This window comes from Oratosquilla oratoria, chromosome 40 (genome assembly GCF_046742065.1).
Source record: "Oratosquilla oratoria isolate Oo_2021 chromosome 40, ASM4674206v1, whole genome shotgun sequence".
Lineage (NCBI taxonomy): Eukaryota > Metazoa > Arthropoda > Malacostraca > Stomatopoda > Squillidae > Oratosquilla > Oratosquilla oratoria.
In genome coordinates this window covers 31,890,500-31,903,559 of record NC_134816.1, presented here as the reverse complement: position 1 = coordinate 31,903,559, position 13,060 = coordinate 31,890,500, and the positions used below count along the sequence as shown (strand labels likewise).

The window sequence follows — 13,060 nt, the reverse complement described above, 5'->3', positions numbered from 1 at the left end:
GCTCAGTTCTCGTAACCTATTATTTTAAGTTTGAGATGCTTGGTGGCCAAGCAGCTTAGAGTGTTATTACATGGATGAGAGGTCAGGAGTGGAGATGGTTTGAGCTGTGTAGCGTCAGGAAAATTTTGTAGTAAAAGCATATTTTTAAGAACTTGTCATTGGCCCCAGTTGCCATTACTGTCACATGCAATCATAAACTCAAAGTATATGGGCTTGCTCTTCCTCTCTTGAGGGAACAGTACCTGTTAGTGGTGGTCTTGTGAGAGAGACAATACATAGAATCACATTCTCACAGCCATACTCAAAACCCATCAACATCTCCTACTTCCATGGAATTGGCACTTGGTCTCTTGAATTGGCCTAAGATCTCTCATAATCAGTTTTGATTATTCCCCCCTCCCCCACTTTTTCACATACGGAGAATTATCAGTCATTAATAGGGGTGAATGGAGAGAGGTTGTGTATAGATGATGCTGTGATGCATGAGGGGGAGTGGGTAGGGGATGGGGGGTGAGGAAGTATGTATGAGAAAAATTTTGACGCAGCCCGAAGGGATTTCTCCCCGTCTTCTCCTTTTCTGCATGGGGGGACGGAGAGGGGGGGTCGCCGAATTTATGAAGCGGCTTTGCTGTGGATGTGCTGTATCTTGTGACACTGCTTCTGACCCAGGGCAGTGGACAGGATGCAGGGATGATCTGTCATCCCAGAGGTGCCGAGATGGGAGGGAGGGAGGAGGGTGGAGGGGAGTGGAGTGGAGTGTATGGGAAATGGAATGGGTGGGAGTAGTTTCTATGCCTTTTTCTTTTTGGCTACCCCCTGTGTAGGGGGAAAGAGCCTTTGGTATATGTATGTAACTGCTCCCCTCTTTCCTCCAGTAATCAGTGACAGAAACAAGACCTACATTAATACAACACAAACAACAGTCTAAGTTTCTTAACAGAGAGATCTTTGGGACAGCTGAAGAACCATTGCTGTCAACTATGGAAGTGTGGGTTTTCCATCTGTAGAGCTCGAAGAAATGTCTGCAATGATTCCCTTAGCTGATAAAAATAGTTTGACAGGTAATGGAACAAAAGATACAAGTTTGCATTTATAACAGAAGTGTTAACTTAGTTATTCCTTTGAGTGTGTGGGTTTGCTTTTGGTCTTAGTCATTTTGCAGCTGGAAGAATAAAGCTTGAGTTGCTTATCAGGGAAAGAAATCAGGTAGATCAAGATAAAATTAATTCTTTAGTCCTTTAAATGTACAAGTTTCTGAATAGATCTTCCTGCCAGTAACAGATGAAACAAACTATTGGACTCTTGCATTGAAAAGGATGAATTCGCAAGATACATAGACAGAAATTTTATGTGCCAAATAATGCTATTTCTAGTCAATTTACCTCATGTCACTTCTTGCCATGGTCTGATTTTAATTGAATATGAAGCCAAGTTTACTGGGGTGCAATTTTAGATGATTTATTGTAAATGGTTATAATGCAAATAAATCATGTAAAAAGGATAGTTGTCCTTTCAAGGACCAAGTTATTTGTTGCTTAGTCCTTTCCATGGGTGATGAAATATGTTGAGTTGCATTTACAAAATGAGGTTACGACTGTAGGAATACCTCTACTTGGTGGAATTTTTCTATAAATCTGTCATTATCCACTTGGTTTGTGCATTTGTCTTGCATAAAAGGAAACAAGAAATAGTCATTGACAATGTATTTATTAATTTACTTTTTGAGTATGAGTTACAGTTGGTAACAGATTGAGGGACAGGTAGATGTTAAAGTCTTGTGAAAATAATTACCGGATTAAAATTGTTGTAATAAAATGATTATCTGGTAGCATTCCAGTAACTTGCTCAAGGTCTTTAGTTTGGTAAGACAGTAGCTGTGTAATCAGGATTAGTTTTCATTAATATTTTGTTTAATTGGATAATTAATATTGTTTTAATTAAACATATTGGATGTGATACTTTTCCAATTGTATTTTTGAAATTGGAAGGCTGTGTTGATATTACATTTATTGACATGACCACTATGTAAGGATCTTACTGATTTTTATATCTATATTCTATTGAAAATACATTTTACATAGTTGCTTTTTCATACTTTTATTTTTCCTTGCACTCGAATTATGTACAGTATTTTTTTTCCAGGATTTGTATTGAGTATGGTTAAAAACAGCCAGTTAATCACAAATCAATCAATCTGTTGTGAGAAGAAAGTTATTGAAGTATCTGTCTTCGACATATTAATGACCAAACTAAAGGTTTATTGTTACACAGTACCTTGGTTATATATATCATACACAACCCTAAGTTGAACAATTATAATCGGATGTATGAGGAAAAATTAATAATGATTGCAGTGTATGTATGATTTCATAGACTATACACTTATTGGATAGGGAACATCACTGAAAAGCTGGTAATGCTGGGAATTGAACCCGAGACCTCTGAGGGCCAGTCTGGGAGTGTACACTGCTTACAGGATCTTACTGTACTGTATTTGATAGGTAGGGTCATGGTTGCCTCCAGTGACCATCCACACACCACTTTATAAGAGGGAAATGGCCTTTCAGAATATATATGTATAATTTAATCAGTCTATCAGCACAATATATGGAGGTAAATCAGCTGCAGCTCTGGTATACATGTTCATGTTTGTATCAATCTCTGTGCATGTATACATTTAACTCTTTGCTATCATGTCTAATTGATGCCAATATAGCCTCATGATAGTCAAAAATACAATGGCAGAACTCAACCTGCGATTCTTCTCATACTGAGCAGGATTACTATTGCAGTGCCGATCCATCAGTAGAGTAAATCTAACCTGTCTCGTGATGTTCAAAACCCAGTAATAACCTCTGCCTTCCCTACTTCTTTTACTAATCTTTCTTCATTCATTCTATCCATGAACAAATGATAAAAATACCAGGTGGTCCAATACTCATGAACGCCATTCCGAATTTGCCATCATTATACCAAAAAAAAACTTAACAACATTGATAAGATTAAAATGTTATCATAAACATAATCACTTAATGTGATTGTTTATGGTAACATTTTATTGTTATCAATATTGTTAAGTGTTATTGGTATAATGATGGCAAATTAGGAATTATATTCATGAGCATTGGACCATCTGGTATTTTTACCATGTGTTCATGGATAGAATGAATGAAGAAAGATTAGTAAAAGAAGTAGGGAAGGCAGAGGTGGATAGGGTGAACTTGAGGGGATGACCAAGGATGAGATGGATGGATGGGATGAAAGGGGTGTTGAGCAAGAGGGGAATGTCTGTTGAGCAAAGAAGGGAGAATGTAGGGAAATAGAGAAGAGTGGAGAATGGCTGTGTATAGGTGATACTGTGATGCAAGGAAGGGAGGATGGTGGATAGGATAGGATATTTTGATGCAGCCCAAAGGGATTCTCTCCATTTTCTCTTTTTCTACATGAGGGGACAAAGAAGGGGGTTGCCTATTAAATGAAGCAGTCTTGCTGTATATGTACTATGTCTTACTACATTACTTCTGACCCAGGACAGTGGGCAGGATACAGGGATGACCCGTCATCCATGAGAAGCTAAGATGAAATGGAGGAAAAGGAGGTGGAGGGGAGTGGAATGGGTGGGAGTGGATATGTGCCTTTTGACTTGGCTGTTTCCCTTGTAAGGAGGAAAAGCCCTTGGTATGTATATACATATATATATATATATATATATATATATATATATATTTATATAAATATATATATATATATATATATATATATATGGGAAAGGTGGAGGGGGAAACACGGGTCTTTATCTGATTATCGAGTTTATTCCTGACCGGTTTCGCTTACAATAGCTTCTTCAGAAGAAGCTATTGTAAGCGAAACCGGTCAGGAATAAACTCGATAATCAGATAAAGACCCGTGTTTCCCCCTCCACCTTTCCCATAATTTGTCCCAATGTCTCTAAATATATATATATATATATGTATATATATACAGTGAGTCCTCCTTATATATATATTCTTTATCTGATATATATACATACAGTGAGTCCTCCTTATATGGTAATTCTTTATCTGATAAATTCACAGATACGGTATTCGCTAGATATTTTGAATAGGAAAGAGCAGGGAGAAGGTATGTCTGCCATATCCTATTATTACATGTTATAATGGGTTCAGTATATGGTAGTTTCAATTTGCGGTAAGGTTTTCAGGAACGCATATGTACTGTGTAATGAGGACTTACTGTATTTATATATATAAACATAATGACAATGAAACAGATAATGCACTAGTAGATTGTTTTTTGTTTACCTTCAGCATCTATACAGGGATTTCTCGATTTATGCATGTTTAGAATATGTGATTTCGGAATAACATAAGGTAATAAGAACCTAGTCATTTTTTTATATTACAGATTATTTAGAATAACACAATGTAAAAAATCAGTAAGCAATAGTAAAACTTAACTTCACTTTATGCAATTTTTACTTTATGCGATTCCCTCAGGAATGTATCCCTTATATGAATCAAGAAATCCCTGTATACACTACATAAATTTGTTGAAGGGTTTGAAAAATAATAGAGAAGGGTGAAGCTTTGCTGGCCTACCAATTGATGCTTCATCTCATCCAGCAGTTTAGCAGCAGCAACAGTTGGTAAGGAACTGCCAAAGCTCTCAAAGAGCAGAACTTAATAATCTATGGAAAAGATACAGAAGGTGCTATGCTCATAAACATCCTAATTTGCCATCATTATACCAAAAATTCTTAAAAACATTGAGAAAAATAAAGTGTTACCTGAAGCTCAATGGCAGTGAAACTAATAATGCACTAATAAACCATTTTTATTTACCTTTAATACTGTACATAAATACACCTATTGAAAGAGTGAAGTATGATTGAATGGGGTGAATTTTTAGCCTGCCAATCAACGCTATCTCTTGTACAGCACTTCTTCAGCAGTAACAGGAGATGGTAAGAACCTAAGAATGGAGGAGACTGCAAGAGACCATAAGGCCTAAACTAGGTAGTTCCATGACCCTTACTACCCTTCATCCCTATTCATAAAGTTATCTTGTAAAACAACCAATTGTTTCAGTGCTTATTATATTGTTACTAAATCTATTCTATTTGTTAACCACTCTGTTGGTAAACCAGTTCTTGCCTGTTTCTTACTTAAATTTAAATATATCCAGTTTGAATCCATTACTACGAGTCCTGCCCTGTGTTACATGTTTGCATCACTCTTGATAAAGCGATTGATATATTGAATACAGTACCTCTATTAGATTACCTTGCACTCTCCAGAAGATGTAAATTATGGTGCCTAGCCTGTCATCCACAAACTTACAAACATCGATATTAATTCCATTGTCCAAGTTGTTAATGTATGTAATGAACAATAAGAGACCCAAAACTGAGCTGAGAGGAACTTCACTAGTAACACTGCCCTATTTGGATTTTACACCATTAATTATGAGCCACTGTTTTCTGTCACTGACTCATGCTCTAATACATTCAAATACTTTTCCTCTTATGCTATGGGCTTTGATTTTAGTTAGTAGTTTCTTATTGGGCACCTTATTGAACGTTTTGCTAATGTTGAGGTACTGTATATAATATTGTAAATATCATTGTTATCTACTGCCTTGTAGACATCACTGTACATACATATACCTAAGGCTTTTTTCCCCCTTACAAGGGAGGTAACCAAAAAACAAAGGCGTAAAAACCATTCCTACCTATTCCATCCCTAATACACTCCACTCCCTTCCACCCTCTACCCTCCCTCTCATCTTGGCACCTCCTGTAAATAAATAAATGATTAGTTATGCACAATCAACCCTTGGTGGATCCATATTGTGAGTCACAAATCAGATTGTGCCTTGCATTCAGTAATACTATTTGCTATTAATGACTCCAGCATTTTACCTCTAACTGATGTCAAACTGATTGGTCTGTAGTTGTGCTTAGAAGATTTGTTACAGTTTTTAAACACAGGAGCAACATTTGCCTGCTCCCAAGAGATAGGCACAAATCCAGTGTCATGTGACTTACTAAATACTTTGTGAACTGCACACATATTTCAAATATGCATTCTTTTAGTACTCTTGGAAAAATCTTGTCAAGACCCTGAGATTTTGTAAGTTTGACTACTTTTCCTTGCTAATGCTGATGCTAGTTAGTCTATCCCGTTCTTCCCCACTGAAGATGAGTTTGCAATCAGTTACTAAATCTAACCTCTATTTTGTGAATACTAAGAGAAAATACTTATTAACACCTCTCATTTTTTCCTCAATCATGACACAGTGTTGTGTCTTGCAACACTGCTTCTGACCCAGGGCAGTGGGCGAGATGCAGGGATGACCCGTCATCCAGGAGGAGCCAAGATAAGAGGGAGAGAGGGAGTGAATGGGAGTGGTGTATGTAGGGGATGGAATGGGTGGGAGTGGACAAAGTTTTTTTTTTCTTTACAAGGGAGGTAGCCAAAAAACAAAGGCATAAAAAAAAAAAAAGATTGAGAACTTTGCAGAAGTGACATGGCAGAGATTGGTGGAATTGTGTATGTCATGGAATGCTATCAAAGAGGCCTTTGTTCAGCAGTGGACTCAGGATGATTGATTGATTGATTGAAATTTGTATGTGGATGTTTGTGTGTGTGTATTCGTGTGTGCGCACGTGCATGTTCACGTGTTTGTGTTTGTGCGCAAACGTGCAACTTACGTAATTACGTTTATGTTACTGTAATATACAGGAGGAAAAGGGATGCGTCATTACCTTTGAACCTGTTCCAGAAGTTTCTGCATTCCTGTGGAATGGGCTATGTTCTTTGACATCCTGTAGTCAGACATGTTATCCTTTCTAAAGAGTTTCCATGACCTTGTGACTTTCTGTCGTTAGCGTTAGTGCCTTGTCCCTTCCGTTAAATATTTTCTTAGACAATAATATCGCTTGATGGCAGTTATTACGAAAATGTTACTAATATAAAAAACGGCGAAGAAAAAGAAGAAGAAAAAAGAATGAGCCCACTTTGGGTCAATCCCTTGCCGAATAAAGTCGTCTGGCCTCACGTGACGACAATTATCTTGATCAGTCGTCAATGAGTAGAAAGGAAGAACATGTGCTTTGTTGGTGGTGGTAATACTGTTGGCGTCAGGACAGGTGATTGTAGTAATTGCAATAGTGATGGTGCGAATGGTAATAGTGATAATAATGGTCGCAACAGAAACATTGTTCTTCGCCGGTGATAACCAGCGTTTCTATCCATGGGGACAGTATCACCACCGAGGAGTTGGGGAGGTCACTTTTTTTTTTTTTTTTTTTTTTTTTATTCTTTGAGTTGAGGTGGATCAAAGTGATCACGTTCAACATCGATCATTGCTCCTTCTTGACGTCCTCCACAAAGTTTTTCTTTATCACCTCCGTAATCAACTTCTTCGGCGCTATGTTGTCCCTGAGAACAGAAACGGTGGTTATCACCGAAGAAATACTAAAAGAACTTCCTCCTACACATGAAAACACCCACGTTGACATCGACAGATACGTTCGGTTTGCACAGGAATTTGCATTCCGTACTCACCGAAGAACGAAAACAAGAGTCCGCCGAGTGACCCCATGTGTGATGTGACCTTAGGTCACGTGATCGGTCGTCTGGACCGCCATGGCCGGAGACCTTTGTAGAGGGATGAACAGCGAGAACACCCACTGGAGAGATCGCTTTCAGGTGTGTCTAGCTGGCGAAGAACCTCGCCGATGGCACCCAGGTAGCAATAAAGGAAGTCCCCCTCTCCCGCGTCGACACGTGGGGGGCGACGCGATGGAATGAGAGTGCCAATGGAGGCCTCTCTTCTACATAAGGTCCAGACAGTTCCCGGGGTAATAAAACTGTACGAATGTTTCATTTCCGAAGGCAAGTTTTATATGGTAATGGAGCTGGTACCTAAGGCGACCTCATTATATGATTATATGGAAAAGTCCGGCAAACTCCCCATTAAGGACATCAAACGGCTCTTTATCGACATAGTAAAAACAGTCCAACGATGTCTTAACGCAGGCGTTTCTCACAAGGATATAAAACCAGAGAACGTCTTGCTGTATCAAGAACCAGTCTCAGGGGAGTATAGAATAAAGCTAATCGACTTCGGATGTGGGGAGACAATTAAAGGCTATCAGGGAAGGCATACGGGTGGGACGACTATTTACTGGCCACCCGAATACCTCGCCGATGGAGAATTCCTACATGTCCCGGCAACTGTGTGGAGTCTCGGGACGCTGTTATATTACCTGGTGTGCCAAGACGATCCCTTCTACGACGAAGGCGAGATCGAGAAGGCTCACCCGCCCTTCCCTGAAGACCTCCCCCATCAGTGCCGCGACTTGATAATGAAATGTTTCGTTATGGATCCATGGGAGCGGCCCACACTTCACGGGATCTAATCCCACCCTTGGTTAAGGGGACTTGGCCGCTCGAAGGACGGGGACAGGCTTGAGCCGCCCGATCCTAAGTTATTTCCACCAGAAGTCTTCAGGAAACTGCGTCTCAAGAAACGCAAAATGAAACAGAAGCCCCGGACCCCGAAAAAGAAGAAGAATAAACAAGGTCAATCTGAAGCAAACGACAAAGAAACGACTCCAGTAACACAAAAGCAGCAGAAACGTGATTGATCAAGACTGCTGCCAAACATGAAGCCCACAAAGCCCTCATCAAGTTTTAGATGCTAAAATTGGCGATAGCACGGCGTGAGGAAAGATGTCCAGGAAGAAGCTTTCTCGGCTCTGGAGGAATAACCGTCGGACCATCTGCTTTCTTGGTCCTCGCCCTTAGGACCAAGTAACCAACACGTTTCACTGGCTCGAATTCAAAGAAAGTTAGAAAGAAAAAGCACAATGAAAATGGGCAACTACAGAAACTAATCAAATTAACTGAAATATCTAAGGAAGCAATGAAGCGTTTTTGAACGTTAAAAAGAAGAAGAGGTAAACGATGAATTTTCTCCGAAGATTCGATTTGACATCAAGAATAATCCTCAAATGACGGATTCTTGACAAAGTAGAAAATCGAGCTCCAATCTGTTCTGCTCTTCGCCTGTCGTGCAAGACTGGCGTCAACAACAATGGCTTCTTGTCAAATATAAGAGAGAAAAGGAGACGTTCCATCAAGAGTAAAATCGCTTTTGTAAGCAAGAGCCTTCTGCTACCGAATCCATGGATAAAGGAAAAAGTCCAATAGAGGTTGGGTAGCCACAAAGATGGAAAATGTCCACACAAGAAAAAGAGAAGTCCCTCCTTAATCATAATAATGACGAAGATGGAAGAGTTCGTCTGAAGGAGCCATGCATAGTTACAGGAAAAGGGCATGGATATACGGATTACCAGTGATGGAAAAGACCCATATAATATCTAAGAAAATACCAAAATGAGCCTGAGAGCAAATTCGCTCTTTATGTCATCATAACGACAGAGCTGAAAGAAGAATTAATCAGAAAGAGCCATAAAGAGAGGAAAGACATAATGAATATGAAGAGCAAGAGAACATAGAAAGTATCCTTTAGGTTTATGGAAAAAACAACAACAAACAGAAAAGGGCATGGAATAGTGAAAAGGGTCAGTGAATGAACTCGTCTTAAAGAGCCATATACAGGAACAGAATATTCTCCCCTCAGCTGAATAAAATCAACTGGCGGCATAAAGAATAGATATACGAAATTTAAAACATAGTCAAAGGCTTGACCTAAAGAGATGCTTCCCTCAGATGAATAAAACAGCTTTGTAGATAAACAAAATTATCGAAAAAAAAACATCAACTGATGATTTGAATTGAAAAGCTGAAGACTTAACTGAGTGTGGTTTACTGTCAAATAAATCAAATCACTTTGTGGTCGCCGTACCAGATATACAAGTCTCGTAAGACAAGGGAAAGGTGCCTATGGAAGTTGGAATTGTTGGGAAACGAAGCCCTAAGGAAAAGACACTCTCTGGTTTGATCGTTCGGCTGCCACCGATATGACGTCATCTTCCTGGCCGGTCGGAGGTTGGAGCGTTGGCCTTCCGTGGGCTGCTCGGGTTTGATGGATCTTTGGCTTACTCTCGTACGGACAGGTTTCATACTCGGTAGAAGGTCCAAATACTTGACCTATAGGTTGATGGTCCCACGTCAACAGAATCAGTACAGAGGAGAATGACCAAAATTATACATGGACTCAGAAATTTACCTTACGAAGATAGGCTCAGGCACTCTCTGGAAAGACGCAGAGTGTGGGGTGATCTAATAGAGGTGTTTAAGTGGATCGAAGGCTTTAACAAGGGTGACGCAAACAAAGTCATCATATTAAAACAACAGGGCAGGACTCGCAGTAATGGATAAATTTAGATTTAAGAAGGAAATAGGTAAGAATTGATTTACTAATAGGGTGGTCAATGAATGGAACAGACTTAGTTACCATGTAGTGAGCGCTGAAACTATCAGTTGTTTTAAGAAACGGTTAGACAACTTTATGGATGGGGATGACAGGTGGTAATGGACATGGAACTGCCTAGTGTAGGCCTCATGGTCTCTTGCAGTCTCCTTCATTCTTATGTTCCGTCGGACCTTCTGCTTTCTTGCTCCTCGCTCCAAGGACGAGGTGACCAACATGTTTCAATAGCTCGAACTCAAAGATCGAAAGGTAGAAAAAAAGCATGATGAAAATGAATACCTACAGAAACTGATGAAAATAATTAAATGATGAAATTGATTAAAGGATTAATAAAACATTTTTGAACGTTAGAAAAAAAGGGGTAAACGATGAATTTAATCCGACGATTCGATTTGACTGTACAGAATAATCTTCAAATGACGGATTCTTGGCAAAGTAGGAAATCGAGCCTCAACAACAATGACCCCTTGACAAATACGAGAGAGAAAAAGAGCCACTCCATAAAAAAAATCGCTTTTGTAAGCAAGAATATTTTGCTACCGAACCCAGGGACAAAGAAAAAAGGATGCCAGTCTAGTATGTGATCTACGACAACTTAAATCTAGACTAGCTTATGATCTACATTCAAAATATTGTTACAAATTTGCAATTATAATTAGAGGAGTGAATTGAACATTAAAATAAATTAACTGTGTATTTTTTTTGCTCTCATCTACAGCAACTTAAATCTAGACTAGCTTGTGATCTATATTAAAAATATTCTTTTAGATTTGCAGTTATAATTAGAGGAGTGAGTTAAACATAAAAAATAAACTGATTCTCACTTCATACTAGAAACATGAATATTATGACTATTTGTAAACAGCACTGATATTCTAAATTGCAATAAAGATATTTTGTTCATTTGATAATAAATCTTCCAACAAATGAAATCTAAATGAGACTGAAATATTTGTAATGGAACACTTTTTTTTTTTTTTTTTAATACTAATTTCAGCTTCTAGCCACGACCATCCGGTGTTCTGCGTATGTGTTCCATCTTGACTATTAACATGGCTTCACTGGTGGTTGACGATGGCATGGTTGTAATAACTATTCAGATTCGAATATGGCGGCCAATCATCTGAGTGGATGATAGTGCCTGCTTGCACTTCTCTTTGGGTAATTGTTTCTAGAGTAACTCTGTCTCCTTTTGGAACATAGAAATGGCAACAATCTAAGCCATTTTTAAGTACGAAGACCTATGCACCATCTATTCTTCGTCCTTGATTTCTATTATTCAAAACATCTGCCTCATTGTCAGTTGATTCGGATCCTTGATTACCAGTGAGAAGATTACATATTTTCGTCTTCACTAAATAACGTATGTTCTTATGTATTCAGACAATTTAAGAATGTAGTCCCACGGTTCCTGTTTGTACTAGGATGAATGAACGCAAACGGTCCATCAAGTATGGAAAAGAAAGTTCAGCGGTGTTCCAACGTGTAAAAATCATTGTTTAGATTGGGACAAAGCTGAGCTCATTTATAAGCCTAAATGTGAGTTCAGGAGAAAAATGGTTGAATCAACTATCATTGAATATCAACCCAATATGAACATTTCGAAGGGGCAATGTTCCACGGACATAATCTCAGGACTTTTCATCATAAGAACATAAGAATGAGGGAGACTGCAAGAGACCATAAGGCCTACACTAGGCAGCTCCGTATCCATCACCACCTGTCATCCCCATCCATAAAGTTGTCTAATCGTTTCTTAAAACAACTGATAGTTTCAGCGCTTACTACATGGTTAGCTTAGTCAAAAGACATTTGCCTCCTGACCCCACATACTGAGTGAGCCTAGGGTAGGGCCCTCTCCCACTGTTCCCCTTAAGTAGCACTCACTCTTCTATACTTTGTATCTACTGAAGAGGATTGCAGTTTGCAATCGATATATACAGATTCCCAGTCTCCAGTCTTTTTCGCTCCAACTGTGGTTTTCACGTGATCGACAAATGTGGTAGTTTTTAATACGTGTATATATATATATATATATATATATATATATATATATATATATATATATACATATATACATATTGATAAGTATTTTAGACAAATTATTTTAAAGGGTGGAGAACATAAACACAGGGGAAGGCTCGGAACCCTAAACACTCTAACGTTTCGTTCGCGTAGAACTTCTTCAGAGAAGAAGTTCTACGCGAACGAAATGTGGTAGTTTTTAATACGTGTATATATATATATATATATATATATATATATATATATATATATATATATATATATATATTATATATATATATATATATATATATGTGTGTGTGTGTGTGTGTGTGTGTGTATACTCCCTCTGGGGTTGGCAAAGGCAGATGTCTAGAATGTCATCCGGCTTTGCTCTTGGGTAAACTCGCCTTTTCTGTGTCAGCATAATCTGTAGGTCTCTCCCGTGCTCTTTTATTCCCAGTCTCATGGCTGCGATATATAATTTGCTTCAAAAAGTATCAGGCAGCGAGGATCTTATTCGTGATCTGATGTTCCTGTTGAGCTAGTCTGGTATTGGCTGGTTAGTAGAGTCTGAGGGTTGTTCTCGTCGTGTTTCTTCAGGGCTCCATTTTGCAAATGGCAGGTTAAGCGTCTCGACAAGGTAGTCCCT

General features: G+C 38.7%; 1 protein-coding gene across 1 annotated transcript; it reads left to right on the top strand.

Annotated features, from left to right (window-relative positions):
- Positions 1 to 7,822: 7,822 nt before the first annotated feature.
- On the top strand, positions 7,823 to 8,425 carry LOC143020525 (serine/threonine-protein kinase pim-2-like). The gene has a single exon (XM_076176956.1). The coding sequence runs from the start codon at positions 7,823 to 7,825 to the stop codon at positions 8,423 to 8,425; it is 603 nt and encodes a 200-aa protein (XP_076033071.1).
- Positions 8,426 to 13,060: the final 4,635 nt, after the last annotated feature.